This window comes from Maniola jurtina, chromosome 16 (assembly GCF_905333055.1).
Source record: "Maniola jurtina chromosome 16, ilManJurt1.1, whole genome shotgun sequence".
NCBI classification, from domain to species: domain Eukaryota; kingdom Metazoa; phylum Arthropoda; class Insecta; order Lepidoptera; family Nymphalidae; genus Maniola; species Maniola jurtina.
The window spans coordinates 7,741,256-7,761,599 of NC_060044.1; the positions used below are offsets into that span (position 1 = coordinate 7,741,256).

General features: G+C 35.7%; 2 protein-coding genes across 5 annotated transcripts in view; one reads left to right on the top strand and one right to left on the bottom strand.

The window, feature by feature from the left end:
• LOC123873411 (semaphorin-2A) overlaps positions 1 to 20,344 on the bottom strand; it is a 427,879-nt gene that overhangs the window by 153,035 nt on the left and 254,500 nt on the right. The window contains exon 1 of one of the 4 annotated variants that reach the window (XM_045918253.1): positions 17,907 to 18,187. The exons of the other annotated variants lie outside the window; for them this stretch is intronic. The gene's annotated coding sequence lies outside the window, so the exon portion shown is untranslated. Of the gene's footprint in view, positions 1 to 17,906; positions 18,188 to 20,344 lie in introns of those variants that run through there. 4 annotated transcript variants of the gene reach the window in all.
• Positions 12,087 to 16,771, top strand: LOC123873410. Its single transcript, XM_045918252.1, has 2 exons — positions 12,087 to 12,703; positions 13,335 to 16,771. Exon 2 carries the CDS (start codon positions 13,335 to 13,337, stop codon positions 16,542 to 16,544), a length of 3,210 nt encoding a protein of 1,069 aa, XP_045774208.1. The 5' UTR covers positions 12,087 to 12,703; the 3' UTR covers positions 16,545 to 16,771.

Here is a 20,344-nt window from a genome sequence, read left to right on the forward strand (position 1 = left end):
ATTATGCCAAACGCAAACACAATGAAACCAATAATAAAATAATGGAATAAAAATCGCATCAATACACATCCATCTATACTAATAAATAAAATTGGAGTGTCTGTCTGTAATTTCGAAATAACTACGTCATATTAAGCTCATATGGTTATTTGAACGATACCATAACTGAATCACACGTTTTTAAAATTTTTGTCTGTCTGTCTGTCTGTCTGTCTGTCTGTCTGTTTGAAAAGGCTAATCTTTGGAACGGCTGAACCGATTTTGACGGGACTTTCACAGGCAAGTAGAGGATTGACCAGGGCGTAAAATAGGCTACTTTTTTAACCGACTTTCAAAAAGGGAGTTGTGTTTTTCTACCTATGTACACCGAAATCTCCGAGATTTCTGAACCGATTTGCGTCATTTCTTTTTTAATCGATAGAGGAACTTTGCGACATTGTTTCATAAAAAATTTGGAGTCCAACTCCTCAATCCTGATGCTGCAGGGGATCTGACCAATCCACGCGGGCGAAGCTGCGGGCATCAGCTAGTTATGGAATAAAAATGTCAATTTCGCCTTCGAGTTTACATTAAAATAGTTGTTTGGGGTGGTATAATGGCCACAGGGACCATTACCATCGGTGATGGCATTAAACACCCAAAGAAAGTGTAATCGAGACCGCATGGTTAACTATATAATTACATATTATTTAGCATAAAGCATGAATCACATTGCAATATATTATTGCCAATATATCTACGAGACTTACCTGCTCAATGCACATAACATGTCGTATTCTATAGAGATCAGTAGAGATAGTAGATGAGATGTGTATTTTATAGAGATAGAAAGAGTATTTGGCGTGATAATCTAATATTCTTCTTTTTCGTCCACCTAAATGGAAAACATTACTGAAAAAATATCAAAAATCGAATAAAAACCGACTTCAATAACCACAAACTTATTAAAATATTAAAATTTACTCTTATATTGTTCTGTTCTCTATCTGCGAAGATATTCATCAGATCTCCACCAAACTAAAATGGGACCACCTCGAAAACATGACCTACCAAACAAAAAAAATTACCAAAATGGGTTCATATCTGGCGGAATAATCGCGTAACAAACATACAAAAAAAACATACAGTCGAATAGAGAACCTTCTCCTTTTTTATTTGAAGTCGGTTATACCCAGAATCCAGATATATTATAGTAATTTGTTATCAATCTTGGTCTAACGTTGCTTAGCCAATTCAAATATTATTTAACCAACCCTGGTAACGAGCCGCCATTTTTTGAAGCACGCTTGTAGGTGTCAACGGGTGCGTAAGCCCCGTGCGGGCTGCGCGCCAATACTTAGGCCTAGTCTGTGTCGCTATACGTGTATAGTACAAGGTAAGCGTACGAGCTTGTGTTCAATTTTTAAAATACAATCTATACACTAAACATACCAACACAGGCGCAACTAATCCATAAATAATAGTCTCTATATCCATTACGTATATTAAAGTATAATCATTCATCATTAGCCAGTTAACCAAAGAGATCCGTATCGGTGGCCATCATTGAATAAATATAAATGTCTTCTGGTAAATTTAACCCGAATCCTTCAGCCCTTCGTCATGTGGCTGATATCGTGAATGCGGCCAGGGTCTGAAAGAGTCCAGCGATGAATTAAATAGATAAGCCCTCAAAAAAGGGACTATGAAAGGGTGAAATAGGTTATCTGTACAAGACACTCGATTAGGAGCAAAGTAATAAATACCGTGTTTGGAAATATTCTAGATGTAAATAAATAAAACTGTATCAAATTATTTTTTTGTTGGCAAAGATTTGTCTTGAGCCCTCTTGATTTTAGCAGCAATATATTCTGCACCGAGACTATATCGTGCTGAAGAATTAGAATATTATGGTATGAGTTACGTCAGTCTGCCGATGATTGTTGTTCAGTTTTAATTTAATTATTATTTAAGCATGCGATCTTAATATGTGGTATGGTATATGTATTGCTCTGGTGTAAAACACCCAATTATAAAACGCATTTTAAACGAAACAAACAATATTTGATTTTTATTAGATTACATCGTACGCACCACATTTTGACGCGTGTGATGCAGTTGATTCGTGTTGCTAACTTATTTTGCATTTTTATTAGGAACTTACCGAAAAATGCTTCGTGTTCAGCACTTACCTATGCCTCTTGCGGCAGTGTGTACTGTGCGATCAACTTTAATTTTCCTTGAAAACAAAAGTTATTTTTTTAATAGAATAAATAAGCAGCTTCCTGGGGCGCCCACTATCGGTTAACCAATATTTATTCAGTTCCCACTAAGAAGCTTATAATTTGCCGCTGTAACAGTATTGTATTAATAATTCAAAGCGAATATATCCGTTCCGGGCCGTATCTCTCCTGGGCAGCCAATTAGCGTGCCTGGATTTTGTTGCCCATTTGTAAACTTAGTATATAATTTATTACAAAATTCAGTAGGTATTTTTTAATTGTAAGATGGATAATGGAAATTGAAAAAGTGAAAACCTAGATCAAAATTTTAGTGCAGTCCTGAGTAAAGCCGGAAAGACAAACCGACTGGATGTTATAAATATAGAGATCGGAAATAGCCCGTACAGTTCAAATATTCTAGGTATTCTGTGCAGGGCAATTGCATTACGATTTCAAGCTTCGCTTACAAAGGCAATATGCAGAAAGCAAGCTATTTGTGGTATGAAACGATTTAAGAAACGCCAACAAACTGCATTGTTGTATTCATTTGGTATTTTATTTTGTAAAATTACTGATAAGGCCGGTTTTATTACATTTCATTAGGTATTTCAAATAATGAATCCCTAATAATGTTTAGTTTTCAGATAACAAGGCATATAATTCATTAACACACTTAGGTACTTCATTTTAGTTTGCACGTCTAAAGGTTCGAAAAAAAAAGCAGATATATTATTTTACAGAACATGCAGAATCTAATCTACAAGCTGTTGTAATATTTCATAGTAAACAAGTTGTAGAAACTGTAACGGTCTTTAATTTTACGATAATATTCAAATGTTCTAAGATATTATCACCGAGTTTTCACATAAAATATTTTTACTGCCTAATATTTGCATATAAAACAAAAATTTAAGAGGCGATAAAGCCTCTAATCTATAATCCTCTGAGTATTTTAGTTTAGTGTTTTTACTATGTATATTAAGTGCAGTAACTATCTTAATTATGAAGGATAACAGGTAAGTAGTAACTAAGAGCAGAAAATTGATATTGCAGTGTTAAAACAGATCTGAGTTATACTGTTGCAGTAATGATAAAAACCAATTTTTAATTTAGTGACTATCGGATTATCTCACTTATCTAAAAACGTTAATTAGTAATGAATACAAAATGGATCGCCGATTAAAATACGAACGAGTATTATTTACTAACTGAAGATGTGTCGGCAGATATTTTTATTCGGTTTAATGGCATGACATGGATACGCGCAGCGAGGAAACATCAAGTATTGTGTTACAGGCTCAGTGGTCTTTATCGACGCAAAATTTCATTATACTCATACCCCTGTTCCACCTACCATTCAATTGAACACCTTCACACAATTAGGAGGGCTGGATTCAATGGGTTGTCGGATGAAATTTCTTAAGATTCTCATAATGAGCGAAGCCTGTCGTGCTATGGGCAGCGGGAACGATGTAATTGTGAAAGGAAACGAAATCGTCAGATACTAAGGGAGATTTAAATCCGTTTAATGAACTCGTATAAAATAATGTTACTATTAAGATTTTTGGCAAGGGAGTTTCCTAATTTTTAATTTTGCTTTTGCTAATTTCGGAACAGTTGAAATTTGAGACGTTCCATTCGAAATTTCTGTTATAATTTAGTTTTATCAGTCATCTCAAGTTTCAATCAAACTAATAAGCCTCCACGAACTTTACTCTGGACTCTGGGGATGTTTTATAATTAGTTTTACCTACTTTATCTACTTCTCAAAGATTAAATTAAATGGGACGATGAGAATGATAAGATATATTTCGTCACGGGGGATATATTTAATACTCTTGTTTGGCATTCATAATGAAGACATCATTATGAAACCGGTTTGAATACTTGAAATGTCCGACCGGCGAGCGCGGGACACTTGTCGGGCTCATTTCTCAGAATAGTATGATAAAAAACAATATAGATAACATCGTTGTAACGCACTGAGCACTAAGTAACCTTATAACTGGCGGGTAAGTAGGTACGTCAAGGTACGTGCGACAACTACAGTGAAACACTTATTAAGGTAAATCACGTTTATTCAACACACAACAATATTTCCAATCACAATTTAATACTTTCACTATTTCACTTAAGAGTCCACTGTTCACCTTTCAGCACTTTTCACTGTTAAGAGTATACACACATACACACACTCTGTCCCGTCGCCGAAAACGTCCGCTTATATACTATTCCGAGGCTCCGTCTGTCCTTTGCTTTCGTATAAGCCTATCTCTTTCTCCGACTTTTCTGGACACCTCGAGTGGGTCATAAAAACCCGCAGACAATAGATGTTTACGTTTCTGGAGTGTTTTCGACGCTGGCCTATTGTTCTTTTCGGCGTAAACAGACAGTCCTTTTGTTTTGATGCACTTATTTTGAACTTGTATTTTCTCGAAGTAAATTTATAGAGAATCATCGCGAACAATCTCCCCGCGGTGCCAAAGCACCTTCTCACGTTTAAAGCGATGATTCTGTAGGAACCACCACGATGACTCGACGGACGTCTTAGCATTCCTCCGGTAGTTTGCCGGTCCGTAATTCGCGTTCTTCCTTATTATTGTTCGTTCTTTTTCCTCTGGGCTTTTCTGTTTGGTTATCATTTCTCTTCCTTCTGCTTGGCGGCGTTGACGGTATTATTCTTCCTTTGTCTTGTCGCCTTCTTTCTTTCTTTTCCAGATTTTCATTCGCTTTTTCAAATCTTCTCACAGGCCATTCATCCTCGTTTTTGCGCAAGAAAGAAGGGCCTTGGAACCATCTTGCTGCTTGGTCAAAGTCATTTGGCGTCCCTCTCGTCGCATCGTCGGCTGGATTTTCTTTAGTAGGCACCCACCTCCATTCTCCAACGTTTGTCGATTCTTCGATTTCAGCCAGCCGGTGAGCTACGAAGGTTTTAAATTTTCGAGGATCAGATTTAATCCATTGCAACACTGTACTTGAGTCGGTCCAATATGCCTTTTTTTGCACACGTAGATCCATTTCTCGTTCTATTGTCGCTGCTAACCTTGTCCCTAGTAAAGCAGCCTGCAGTTCTAGCCTTGGAATCGAAATGGGTTTCGTCGGTGCGACCCTTGCTTTCCCTGCAATTAGGGTAACGTGTATCTTCCCATCAGTTCCTATAGTCCGCCAATACACGGCTGCGGCATAAGCTTCTTCGCTTGCGTCTGTAAAGGTATGTAATTCTCCTTCTTGCGAGTACGATGAGATACATCTTGCGACTTTTAATTCTGTTAGAGTGGATACTTCTTCCAAATACTTCAACCATGACTTCACTTGATCTTCGTGAATTTTTTCATCCCAGTCAATTTTCGTTCTCCAAATATCTTGAATTAATTTCTTCCCCTGAATCAATACAGGTGTCGCAAATCCCAATGGGTCAAATGTTGACATGACAGCGCTCATTACTTCTCGTTTGGTGGGAATTTTCTTACCATTCTTGAGTTCTTCCGAGGTATTTCGTAAACCAACATTAAAAGCCAATGCATCTTCTTTTACCAACCATCTTAAACCAAGAGTTTTTTCTTCTTTCGTGAGTTCTAAAGAATCATTCTGTATCTTTTCTCTGAATTCCTCAATTACTCTCGCATCGTTGCTAGCCCAGCCTTTCAAGTGAAAACTTGCCTTTTCATGAATTTCTTTCACTTTTGCTGCCGTTTGCTTTGCTTCTTCAGTGGTCCTGAAAGTTTGCAGGTAATCGTCCTTATAATGGTTCCTTTCAATTGCTTTCACTGCTTCAGGGAAAGATTTTCCGTATTCCTTAGCGTTTTTATTCATGACGTATATGGCGGTCGCTGGGGATGATGCAGCTCCAAAGATTACCGAAGTCATCCGATATTCTTCAGGTTTCTTCTTTCTATCTTCTCCACGCCATAAGAACCTAAGGCTGTCTCTATCCGCTTCTCTTATCTTTATCCTTAGGAACATTTCTTGAATATCGGCCACCACTGCTACTGGACCCTCTCTGAATCGTAACAAAACTCCAAATAAAGATTGAAGTAAATCCGGTCCTGCTAGTAGCGCATCATTAAGGCTTTTACCTTGAAATTTTGCCGCTGCATCGAACACTATTCTTGGCTTCTTCTTGATTGGATGAACGACTGCAAAATGAGGAAGATAAAAGGTTCTCCCGCTACAGGTATTTTCTGGGGCCTTTTCTGCGTAACCCTTTTCCAACAACTTCTCTATTTGCGTTGTATAAGATTCTTTTAATGCATCATCTCGGTCTAGTTTCTTTTCAATATTCATAAGTCGTCGAAGAGCTTGATGATAATTGTTCGGTAGAGTTTCATCTTCTTTTTTCCATAAGAGTCCTGTTTCGTATTGATCATTTGGTAGTTTCTTCGTGGTACTCTCTAGAACATCTAAGGCTCTTCGGTCACTGTCATTACTCGGCAAATTAGGTTGTATTCCCAAAGACTCCAGTTTAAAGTGTTCTCTGACGATTTCTTCTATTTCATCTTCCTTAGTTCGGCAGTGGTTAACGAAGTTAACTACGGCGTTAGCACTTGTATCATATCCATGCAGAACCCATCCTAGTCTTGTAAGTGATGCCACTGGTTTGGTGGCCTTTCCTTTTAATAGTTTCCTTGTGACAATCAATCCCCAATTGTCCTGTCCTATAAGAAGCTTAGGCTTTTCACCGGTGTAAACGAGTTCTTTTCTGATTTTTACTAAATGAGGACAATTGTTTATTACGTCTGTATCAACTTCTTGTTCTGACAACTTCAAATCGTCCATTGTCCTGGCTTCCATTGTCATTATTTCTCTACTGTTGACGCCTTTTATTTTCAATTTGACCTTCAAGGAGTTATTCTTCTTCAATTCTTTTCCGCCAACCGTTTCTATTGTCAATGGTTCTCTCTTTCCTTCAACTCCAATCTTTTCTGCAATTGAGGAATCTACCAGTGTAATTGTAGATCCTTCATCTAACAATGCTAACACTCGGACTTCTCCTTTTGGGCCATATAGGTTCACTGGCACCATCTTCAGATACACCTTTCCTTTAGTCACTGTGGTATTGATGGATACAATTTTCTCTTCTGGTTCATCATCACAATAATAATCATCTTCATCGTGATATGTTTCATCTTCGTAGTCGACATTGTTGCACGACTCGTTCTTCTGCTGGACTGCAGTTGGTGTGGGTCTTTCAGAGTGAAGAGCTACATGGTGATATCTCCTGCATCTTCTACAGGGTGGAGCCTTGCAGTCCAGCCTCTGGTGTCTGTAACGAAGGCACTTGAAACATATATTAGCTTTCTTCGCAATTTCCCATCGATCATCTACGCTTGCTTCTCTGAATTTCTTGCATTCTAATAGGCCATGATTCTCATCACATAAGTTACATGATCTCTTAACTGTGCGAATGGCTATTTCTCGACTCGTCGACGGTGATTCTTGTTTTCTCTCTTCTGGCTCTAACATAGCGTGAACTGTCTTTCTTGAATTTACGTATTGCGGCGTTATGGTATCATCAATTTCAGGTGGAGCAAAAACTCCATAATTCTGTATTTCTTCGGTAAGGAATAAATCGATTATTTCTAAGTCAGCTATTTCAGTATTTCTATACCGGCTATAAAAAGCGACGTATCTATCAAACATGTTCACTGACATTTTTTCCCTTATGCAATTGGAAGTTTCTGGTGAGTGAAGATACTGTGGTTTCTTCAAGGTTTTGATAACAGAAATAGAGGCCTTTACCTGGCTGGCAAATCTGCAAATATCTCTTGGATCATTTTTCACTGGATTTATTCGTTTCATTTTTTCCAACTCGGCTAGTGCTAAAGATCCAGGTCTACCAAATCTATCTTCAAGGTGCCGCATTACGATCATCGGATCATCAACGCTATTCATCAAGCTTTCCACTGCCTCTTTGGCAGTTCCTCGTAGAGCCTTGCGAAGGCGCGCTCGGTTCATTGCGTGGGAGAAGTTCTCAGCTGATTCAAAATAAGCTTTCTTGAAATTTAGCCACTCTGCACTTGCGCCACTGAATGAAGGCAACTCTATGATATCTCTATCTTTTTCGTTTAACTTCTTGATTTCCTGTACAAGTAATTGTACTGACGATATTTCATCTTGCCTTGACGCCTGGTGCTGACTTTTATTTTGAAATTCTTCTGAAGCCTGGATTACCCATTCTTCGACATGTTGTTCTTGTTCGTAAATTTCATCTTCGGTTTCCTCTTGTTCCTGCAATGCCAATAATTTCGCTCGAGCCAGCTTTTCAAGAGCTTTGGCGGTTTCATATTCCCTCTGCGCTAACTCTATTTCAATTTCCGACCTCTTTTTCCTAGGCAACGGGTGCGCGTTATCCGCACACGTAGACTTATAAGGGTTCAAAGAAGTCCTTCGTATGTCCAGCGCTTGTTGACGTGATCCCTTAATTTTGTCTTTCATCCTGAATGATCCAGAAGGCTCAACATTCGGTGAAACGTCGATAGTACCAGAAGTGAATACCGGAATGCCCCCCTTTGTGGGGGCAGGGTCTGTATTCCCCCTGATTACGTCCCCGACCTGTTGCACCGGGGATCCCACTGCTCTGACGTTCACACAGGGCGGAGGCGTCCTTAGCGTAGATTGACTGGTAGTGGACGTGTCTGTAGATTCGACTGGCATACTTACAGTCACATCTCTCGCCATGGTTTCCGCCGTAATCCTTGAGCGTGATTCTGATCTTGTTGTCGGCATCCTCACCTGGTTTACCTACTACAATAACCCGATCCGGCTCTTCGAAGGACCAATTGTAACGCACTGAGCACTAAGTAACCTTATAACTGGCGGGTAAGTAGGTACGTCAAGGTACGTGCGACAACTACAGTGAAACACTTATTAAGGTAAATCACGTTTATTCAACACACAACAATATTTCCAATCACAATTTAATACTTTCACTATTTCACTTAAGAGTCCACTGTTCACCTTTCAGCACTTTTCACTGTTAAGAGTATACACACATACACACACTCTGTCCCGTCGCCGAAAACGTCCGCTTATATACTATTCCGAGGCTCCGTCTGTCCTTTGCTTTCGTATAAGCCTATCTCTTTCTCCGACTTTTCTGGACACCTCGAGTGGGTCATAAAAACCCGCAGACAATAGATGTTTACGTTTCTGGAGTGTTTTCGACGCTGGCCTATTGTTCTTTTCGGCGTAAACAGACAGTCCTTTTGTTTTGATGCACTTATTTTGAACTTGTATTTTCTCGAAGTAAATTTATAGAGAATCATCGCGAACAATCGTGTTAATAAATTTACTGCATTAACAGTAACTTGAAAAATATGAGGAAGGCAGTAAGGCTTTATCACCTTTCCTTGTATGACAATCAGTTTTGTAATGCATTATATAACTTATGAGAATTTCAATGTTAAAGCAAATTATGTAACAGTAAATGTATTGAAAAACTTAACGTCATTTCACTAAACGGGTTACAGGCTAGGGCAAAAAAGATTCCTCAGGTATTATCGACGGATGGAATCAGAATCAAAAGTAAGTCAAAAGTTTCTGAGGAATTATCGATGGTATGGAAGCAGAATCAAAAGTAAAACCATCCAAATTCCAGATGAAAGGGGAGATTTAAAATTTTATTTACTTACTTGAAACTTACTGTCAATTGAAAAATAAAACACGTAGTCTTGAGCCCACATCATTTATCATTTTGATACATAATTAAGTAACTCATACTGTGCAGTGCTATTCAAAATTGAATTTAATATAATATTATTTTGCAATTCACGAGGATAACACTGTTTATTCTGTGTATTTTAAAAGTCATTTTTTTCTATTTTGATCTTTGGTTTATGGAAATAATTTTTCGACTTTAATACTTTTCAGCTTTATCCTTTTTCCATTTCATTGCTTAGATTTAACATCTAGATTTAGGTATATTTATGGATTAAAGTAAAATTAATCAGCATGCAGAAGGGCCAGCTCTTAAGTTATTAATACTGTTCGGTTACACAAACCTCAATTCTAATTAGTTTTCGGATACAAAATCAATTAAATGCTTATAACGCGGTGCTTCCACCACAGCGCCGAGAAATGTTCTAAGACAAAGGCTACAATCATAATAACAATTGATTATTATAATTTTCGAACCCTGAAATAAATACTGAGTAAAAAATATAATACTACAATAGGTACATCTAGTATCAAAACTAGGTGAGGTTATAAAACAACAAATATTATTATGAACTTCATAAAGTCACAAAACTTTCAATACAGGACCATAATTTGGTTATTCTTATTTTTTTTTAAATTAGCAAAACTTAGCAAAATTTTTAGCTTAAACTTATCAAAAATATTTTTCTGTTACTTCTTGTTCATTTAAATTTGCAATATTTTGATCAATAGATATTTTAAGCTGATAAAAAGATGAAAGTTAGATCTTCCCTAATAAAATTCTACTCCCTTTACAACCTCTTACACTGCCAAGGTTCACTGGTAGAGATCTCTTATAGAGATAGGTGCTTCCCTGTCCATTTTTTCTTTCTTTTTCTTTTTTCTGGTACAAAGAAAAATTGTTTCATTTATATAACAAAACATTACAGACGCATCCCGCAAGGGATAATCAAATTCTTCTACAAAAAACATTATCCATAGTTACAATCGTCCACGATGTCTTTAACTCCACTGGATTCAACCCACGTACAGAATAGGTACACGTCTGCTCGGCATTATTGATACAAATATAGATATCAATTGTTTCGGACAAGGATACAGCGTGGCAATGGATAATTTCGTATGGGGGGACATGTCTTGGCAGTTTGGGAATCACGCGTTAGTAGCTTGAGGAGTTATTTCTGTTTATGGTTTTTAGACATTTTTACACAATTGTTCTCGTAAATACAGCCTTTATTATTATTGTTTTAATGATAATAATGTTTTTATAGCTATTATCATTTAAGTGTTAATTTTCATTTAATATTTCCATATCTTTGTTATTATTTACACTTTTAGCCTTAACTGCGCTTCATTTTTTTCAAAAATGTTCTTGCACATTCTTCATTTCAAATTATATCGTAAAATTAGATAGCCAATAAGTACTTATTGTCACTGAATAGATAAAAAAATCCAGTGCCTATTGTTTTACAGAACTTTAACTTCTATAGATATTGTAGTAAACTTGGAGATAGTCATGAATATTTTGGAAGGATGCTTACATGAAGAGTTTGGGAAGCTCGGCCAAAGTTTGCGAAGCTATTACTGGATGAAATTTTCTACGCACGTTCCGGCAATAATTTGGAGATGTGGTATGCTTATATTTTTACCTGCTCTTATAAGGAATTTAGTTGGTAGGTATAAATGCCTCCAAAAAATTGCAAGAATATCCTTTTGGGATGGATTAAGATACTGGCAGATATTTGCGTGGTATTCAAGCGCGGGAAGCACTTTAAAATTTTCTTTTAGCTTGCCAAAAATACACTTGTCTACAAGACGTATTTGATGTACGAATATTTTCGAGTATATTATGCTCTTTCATCGATAATCTATTAACTATACAAAAATATATTATGTCAAGGTGTGTAATGGCGATCTTTTAATTTTTATAATTATAAGCCAAGGTGCTGTTTCGATTTGCATGTCTAGTCATCCAAGCCTAAATAGCTACCTATTTAAAGAATTCAAGCCGGAAGACGAAAGCCACCACTACATCAACACTTACTTAGAGGTAGGAGGTAGGAAATCCGAGACCGTTTCTTTGTCTGCGAATTTTAAAAAATGATTAGAAAGATTATTTCAGCCACATAATTTGGTTTGAAAGTCTCAATCTCTAAATGATTAGTAGGTATGAAATCGATAACCATTATCACGGGCAGTCGAGTTTTACTGATTCATTTATTGCTTACCTGGGTAAGGCCGATAAAAATGGATTATTTTATATTAGCTCCAGCGTCCGGTAAGTAATAAAATAAAATCTTATATATTACCTATAAAATTCTTTTTTCTTAGCTTTGTATAATAGTTTTTCTAATAGGTTATTTATACAAACATTCTCAAAACATATTATAATTAATTATTTTTCATAAAAATAATATGTGATCACAATATTTTCAATACAAAATAAAATGTCCCACACTCGCCCTGGGGCCATATGTATCAATTTTGAATTTTTGCTGTATTTGTATTTGACCATTTTAAAGTTCTTATGAATAAATTAATACCTATTCTACAAAATTACAGTATCAGGCAGGATTAGATAATAATCAAATCATAAAATTCTGGTACATTAACATCGTGTCCACGGATACTGATACTTTTAAGTCACGTATTTTATGTTACGATATTTTTTACTAAAACTTAGCATTTGAGCAGCAGAATTCATTTGTTTAATATGGCAACACCATAGTCTACTTGTCTATGCTACGTTTTTTCACTCGTCGGCCATGTTTGTAGCAGTGAGCTTTTGTTTTCGAGTGGAATTGAGTCATTTTTGTTAGTTATAAATTGATTCCATCTGAATAAAGGTAAAACTGTATTCATTTACTATAGGAGACTTATTATTTTGATGAATCTAATGTTTGAGGAATAGCTAGAGGCTGTGTACGTGCTTATAATCTTGTCGTTTAACCGTTAAAGTGAAAATGTTTTGACGAGAGGTTAGCTTTTATGTGACATTTATGTCACATTTTTAAGTAACGTAACATAAAAGTGATGTAAGGCCTTATTCATATAGAAACTTTAAAAAATAATTAAACTTTTAATTATCAATTAGGTAAATAAAAAGTTACGTGCATTGAATGAAGTTAATTTAAAAAATCTTTAATAATTATGAATACTACTAGCGGCCCGCCCGACTTTGTCCGAGTACATATTAAAATTTTATCCCGTTGATCCTTTTGATCCCATTGATCCTTTTGATCCTGTTTTTCTTTTTGATCCCGTTACAAACCTAGTTCTGATTACAAACATACCAAAAAAAGAATCATCTAATTTGGTGCAGTCGTTCTAGAGTTATGCACACATTTTTGCGAACATTTAGGCGATTCATTTTCATTTATATATATATTTAAGTGGAATCGAATGAGCCTCCATGAGGCTATGCAGCCATAGTATACTACCTAACTGAAATTTTTGTATTTTTTCCTGTACCTACAGATGCCACTTACACCTGCGGAAAGACAAAGAAAATACCGGGAAAAGCTGAAAAGAGAGAACCCTATCAAATATGACGAAATGAAAAAGAAGACTGCTAAGTGCGCTTTGCGGTACTATAAAAAGAAAGTAAGTCAATATACAGAAGAAGAAAAAATAGAACGAAGAAAGAAATGGCAGGAAGAAAGGAAAAGACAAAAACAAGCTGATCAAGCAAAGGTTGATATTAGTAAGCCAGCAAAAACGCAAAAAGATATAGAATATAAATTACGTAGGAAAAATAAAGAGTTACAAAAAGAAAATAAAATATTGCGCAATAGATTCAATGCACTAAGAAAAAAATTTTATCGGCAGTCCAAAAAACTAGATGAACTAAATCTAGCATTCCTGGAATTTAAGAAGACCGAAACCAATCAAGAAAATCAAGAAACGGACAGCGACAGTGTTACACCTATGAAACAAACAGAGAGCTTTATAAAGGAAAATTTACCGAAAATTAACACACAACAAAAAGAAATAGTGAAAAAGAAGATTTTAGAACATAATGTTTTGGTAAAATCACTAAGGAACGAGTATAAAGAATCTGATGGTACACAAAAGAATACTATTAAAAAAATTGTAACTAACGATGTAGTGAAAAAATACAAATTAAAAACAAAACTCAAAAATACCCTAGGGCTCAAAAGTAACATTCGAACAAACAGAGACAGGAAAATACGCAAACAGAAACTATTCAATGAAATCAAAAACTTTTACGATCGAGACGATAATAGTCGTGCAACTGCTGGCAAAAAAGAATATAGAACAAAAAATAAAATAAAGAGACAGATAAGATATCTATTGGAACTTATAAAAAAATTACATCAAAAATATGTTGCGGAAGGTGGAAAGGCTTCATTGAGCACATTCAAGAAATATAGACCGTTCTACGTACTCAAACCTAAAATCTCAGACCGTGATACATGTGCTTGTGTAAAACACTCTAATATGGCGTTCATGGTAAAAAAATTAAAACAGTTAACGATCCTCGAAAGCGATGACCTCAGTGAAATAACATCAAAATTTGTTTGTGATATAACATCAAATACTTGTATGTATGGCTTGTGTGAATCTTGTAAAGACAAAGTCATTATTACTGAAGATCAGATCAACCTGAATGAAGAAATTGTATGGCCAGTATGGATGTTAAAAAAGCACGAGTACTGTGAAGAGGGACACAAAAAGACAACAAAGAAAATGGTAAAAACGGTTAGAGAAGGAACTATACAAGACTTGATTAATGCATTCCACTCTGATATGAAGAATTTTCTTATTCATTCGTACAATATATCACATCAATATAAAAGTTACAAATTTTGCATAGCCAACTTAAAAGACAATGAAACAGTCATTCACATAGATTTTTCCGAAAATTATACTTGCAAGTTGCATACAGAAATACAAGCCCTACACTTCGGAGCTTCTAAAGTGCAAATAACTCTGCACACTGGTGTTCTTTACATCAAGGATCATGATAGACCTACATCATTTTGCTCAATATCCCCCGCAAACGTACACAGCCCTGAAGCCATATGGGCTCATTTGACACCCATATTACAATATTTGAAAATCACATACCCTCAAGTCGACACACTACATTTTTTCTCCGACGGACCAACATCACAGTACAGAAATAAAAAAAATTTTTACTTGTTTAGCCAAATTGAAACGTACGGCTTTGAGCATGCCACATGGTCCTTTTTTGAGGCGGCACATGGAAAAGGTGCCGCGGACGGTATTGGTGGTGCAGTCAAGCGTACTTTAGACTCAAAAGTGGCACATGGCGAAGATATTCCCGATGCGAAAACCGCATATGAAGTCCTTTCTGAAAAGGGACTTATAAAAATGTTTTATATTCCACCAGAGGATATAAAAGTACTTCAAGAAGAACTAATAGAAAATCTAAAACCTCTGCCTAATACATTAAAAATTCATCAAGTAATATTTAAAGATAAGAATGCTGTGAATTTTAGAAACTTAAGTTGTTTTTGCAAAAATATGAGTGGCAAATGTGATTGTTATTCTACAAAAACACACAGATTTGAAATCAACAAAGACGCACAACCAAGAAACACTGTAAAACGCAAATTAAATACAATAAAGAGAAGTAAAGTTGGTACAAAAAAGAGAAGGGAAAGCACGGCAAGCACCACTGAGTCTGATTGTACTGAAATAGAATATTTAGATGACAGTGATGCTACACATTTTTCTGAAACTTATCAAGAAGAATATTTAGAATTAGACGAAAATAATCAAGAAGAATATTTAGAATCAGGTGAAAATATTTTGAGAGAAAGACAAGAAAAAAGAGCAGAAAAGGGTTCAGGTAAAACTGATTTTGAAAATGAAGGATTAGAAGTAAGACGATTGGTAGAAAATATAGATGAAAAAATTAAAGAAGTACAAATTGAAAAAAAAACAGCATCTCAAAAAGGCGTAACGATTTTATCTGATATTCGAAATTCACCATGGAATAAAAGATATTTTGATTTGAAACGATGTGGTGGACTACAATTTAAAAAAGTGGACTCAAATTTTGACCTTTGTTCATTGAAAAAATCATTAGATGTTCCCATAAGCACAGAAAATATTGATCCATATAAAAACCCGGTGGCTAGTAGTTCAGGAATCAAGACTAAGACTGAAAACCAAAAGACTAAAGACTTCGAAGAAAACAGAAAAACATACTTCAGTAGTTTGAATAAAGGAGACCAAACCAAAAATATTGAAGAAGACTTTGAAGGAAAAGCAAGATATGACATAAAAGATTCTATAAAAACAAACGAAATCAAAGAAGAAGGAAGACAGAACTCAGGAGTAATTAGTATTGTAGAAGCTAACAAAAACGAAAATACCAAAGTCTATGATGAAAGTGATGTGAAGATTAAAATTAATCAATATGTATTAGTAAGATATTACATTCGCAAAACTTGGAAATATTATATAGGACGTGTAGTCGAAATACACACCAAAGACGAAGATACAAACTACACTATTAATTTTCTTAAAACTATAAAAAAACCCTCACTAAGATTCACTACCCCGAAGAAAATGGACACGGATACTGTTCCTTCTTTGTCAATTGTGAAAACTATAGAATTGAACGAAGAAGATAATAAAAAAAACGAATACCTATTAAAAGATGATTTTAATGAAACTTATTTTGAACTGTAAATTAGTTATCGTATATAATATAATGTGTAAGTGATTTCGTAAATTCAAAATAAGTAACTATTATTTCTTTTCTAAACAGCTATAAATAAATGATTGTGCAAAAAGGAGTTTTTTCTTATATTGGAGACGTCCCTTTACAAAACTTTTATGTTACTTTTAAGTTATCCAGCCACACACTTTTAAGTTACTTTTATGTCACATGAGGCCAATTTTACGGCCTTACCCACCTACTTAGTAAATTTTTGGTTATCATCATTGGTACAATTTTTTGTCTGAATTCAAAAAAAATATTGCGATGAGATGACTCACATTGTAAAACTTTGGAGCATTCATTTCTTTTAAAGAAGAAAATTCACATTAGGTAGTTAGATACAAATAATTTGAATATTAGTTAATTGCCCAAAGCTAGTTATTGTATTAGAAAAAGTGAAAGGAAAGGTTCTTAAATGTTTGAAAAAAAGACAATTTTTTGCATCTGTAAAAGTTAGAACTAACTTAACCTAATTAACTTTTATCAACAATCACATCAATGGAGAATTAGGTAAGCAGTTGTGTTGCCATACATACGTAATACTCATTTCACACAGGAATCCTATATCCACACAGAAATCCAGTTCTCATAATATCTATTATTATTCCTACATTAAGTTCATGAATGTAGGCAAGTCAAGGATATATAACTTTCTATCATCCCAAATTAATATCATGAGTATGATATCTAAAGGTAGCTAATTTGTAGGGGAGTCCATGTTTACCCGTGTTTTCTGTGTACTTTCTGTGCGAGGCTATTTATATTGTAAGGTTGTTCAACCCGTCGGTGATGGTTTAGAGGCGGTGATTTTTAAAGTTTCAATTTTGAAATTTTTACGGTTGATTTTTTGTTATGACTTTAATTCGTTTTCCTCTAATGACTCACACGAGTATGTAGCTATGGCTTTATGATTGCTTTGGCAATTTAAGATGAGTAATGAAATTGACTTTAAATCATTTCTGTTTTAATTCAGAATTCTAAAATTCTGATTTTAGATAAAACCATATATTTCCTACCCGACATAATATCTCTGTTAAGAATTTGGATTCTGTTGACACCAGAACTTTTAACGTCAAAGACGAGTTGATGTAGAGATGCAATTTTAAATGTTTCTGTTATCTTGATCTCTATATTTTTACACGATTCGAATGTACTATGTAGGTAGTTCTATGTTGTGTAACTAAAGTGTAATAATAGAGATAGAATTATACTTAAAAACATAAAATTTACAAATGGATGTTTTGCTTTAAGTAAGCATATAAAAAGCTCTACAATATGCTGGAGTTTTGGGTTGATTTATGTCTCCATTCGAGAATTTCGTGACGACCAACCTCCTCAGTCCATTGAACTAAACACGTTGCAGTTACACAAAAAAATAAACATCACACAGTGTCTTTAGAACAACAGTCACTTTATTTATATACTATAACTTAATAAATCACAGTAAAAACGCTAAAATCTACAATTTATTGACAAGTTTTTTATACAAGTTTTTAGTATCGAAGAGTTGCGAAGAAGTTTGGCGCTAATACGGCACACACGTCCGTCTATCGTGCCGGCCGGCGCAGAACTAGCTCGTCGGTTTCATTCCGTACAAAACTTTTAAGTGATGGAGACGGCAAAGCTATGTCGCGCCTCTACAACTCACGCACACCACCAAACCCAACACCCTATGCACAACACGCAAGCGAGCTTCCAAGTTCACTAAATAAATGGACACCAACACTAATGCGTGCGTACACTGTCTACCCCCTGTTCATGAAACTAGACTGAGAGAGCAATATCAACAATCCATTTCCGCGCGCGGGTGTGAGGGAGACTTCGCTATCGAACAGATGTATATCATTTCACGCAGGTAAGTATTGAAAATGTTAGTGTGTATGAGTGAGACGGCGCACAAATTTAGCTTAAGCGAAGCCGGTTGTGTGGGAATGGGACAGGAACTGTTCAAGTCACCCATTATACATTCCTTCCTGATACCGGCGCGCCGTCGTACCTTTCGATCGTTCAAGTGGCAGATGAAGCTCTTAGGGATGTCACTAGCTTCTTATGCTAATTACTTCTTCTTCACTAAGAGACTTTGTAATTAAATAAAAAGGTAAGTAAGTTTCATTTTCGATCGATTTTGATTTTAATCCGAAGGAATGTAGGCATTAGTAAAAAGAGATAAGGCTCTTTTCTATCGTTTAATTAAATGACCTATAAGCGTGCTATAAGTTTCGTATAAGTTATGCTTTTTCATGTTTTTATATTAAGTATTGTATCTAATTGTTATAAAAATAAGTCCAACATCATAATATTTTTAACCCCCGACCCAAAAAGAGGTGTGTTATAATCTTGACGTGTGTATCTGTGTATCTGTCTGTGGCATCGTAGCTCCTAAACGAATGAACCGATTTTAATTTAGTTTTTTTGTTTGAAAGGTAGCTTGATCGACAGTGTTCTTTGCTATAATCGAAGAAAATCGGTTCAGCCATTTGAAAGTTATCAAATCTTTTTTAGTTTTCTTATAGAGGTTTTTCTGTCGAAGTTTTTTAAATGAGTTATTGTTTATTGAGTGCCAAAAAAGGAGAAGAACCTCAATTTTTTTAAATTAGGTTCAGATATTTAGACCTTTAATTGCCTTAATATTTTGATGTTTTGAGAATAGCTGAATATAGACAACTTTTTGTGTCAAAAATGAAATCTAAATCAATCAAAAATTAAAATGAAGAAGGAGAAGCTTAAATACTAGATAGTATTGATGCACCCTACTTCATCACTGTAACAAAATTATGTGATACAGACAGATGATGCATATAAAAAGTGGGGCACGTGGCAACCCTACATCAAGATGTCACAAAGTAGCAGGTAGCGGTGCAAGGTCTGTGTACCAACTACCACGCTCTGCAAATTTTGGACGCTTCACAATCTACATGTGGATATGCCTTAGAAACTACTTTTTTGTGAAGTGCTCCTTAACCGATGGAGACGTCTGCTCTCAGTTGGCTTTTTGCTTTATTTCTGTAATTAGAACTTGCTCTGTATTGTATTCCATTGCAGGATGAAATTTGGGATGAGCTCTTTATGATTTATCGAATTCTTTTGCGTCGTAGAAGTGTCACTGGAGATTGAAAAAAAAAACTACAGGGAATAAAATCCTCGGCGGCATGATTCTCGTGAATAACATAATTTTAGGAGGGAAAAAAAACGTAACGGGTATCAGAGAGCGTTAAGCGGAACACTTCTGCGAAACTGGAGCCCCGGCGGCGGCGGTGCGGCGGTCGAATAATGTTATGATGTTAATTCATCTCGACACCATATCACAACAGAATGTTTCCACGTAACAAAACCACGAATTAGTATTATGTTTACACCTCTTTCAACCTTTTTCATTCCGGACGAGAAGCGACAGCATAATAAAGGTTCGCGCGTAGATTTTAGAATAGCTCGTCAAGATGTAGCCTTATCGGGGGCGACGTGGCGATTAAAACACGAAAATACACATGTGAAATATGACGTGTTCCTGACAGTTTGACACGGGTAAAGTGTTCGCGGTACACTTCATTAACTTTCCGGGTCCGGCAATACTGAGACGTCTGATTTGTGTGAAATCCCGGGACGCGTAACAATGCGAGCGGCTGGATATTGAATGTGACCTAGAATCCCTGAATTTAATATACGTACAATATTTCGTCACTCGGCACTCGGCAGGTAAATTCCTTTTTTCTCTTTAACCTTCGAACCATTTATGAGTAGCAGTGTAGTATATGGCACAGAGAATTTAGGT

Bases quoted from the DNA above. Each gene is read 5' to 3' on its own strand.
- LOC123873410 (XM_045918252.1), top strand. From the start codon at position 13,335: ATGCCACTTACACCTGCGGAAAGACAAAGAAAATACCGGGAAAAGCTG.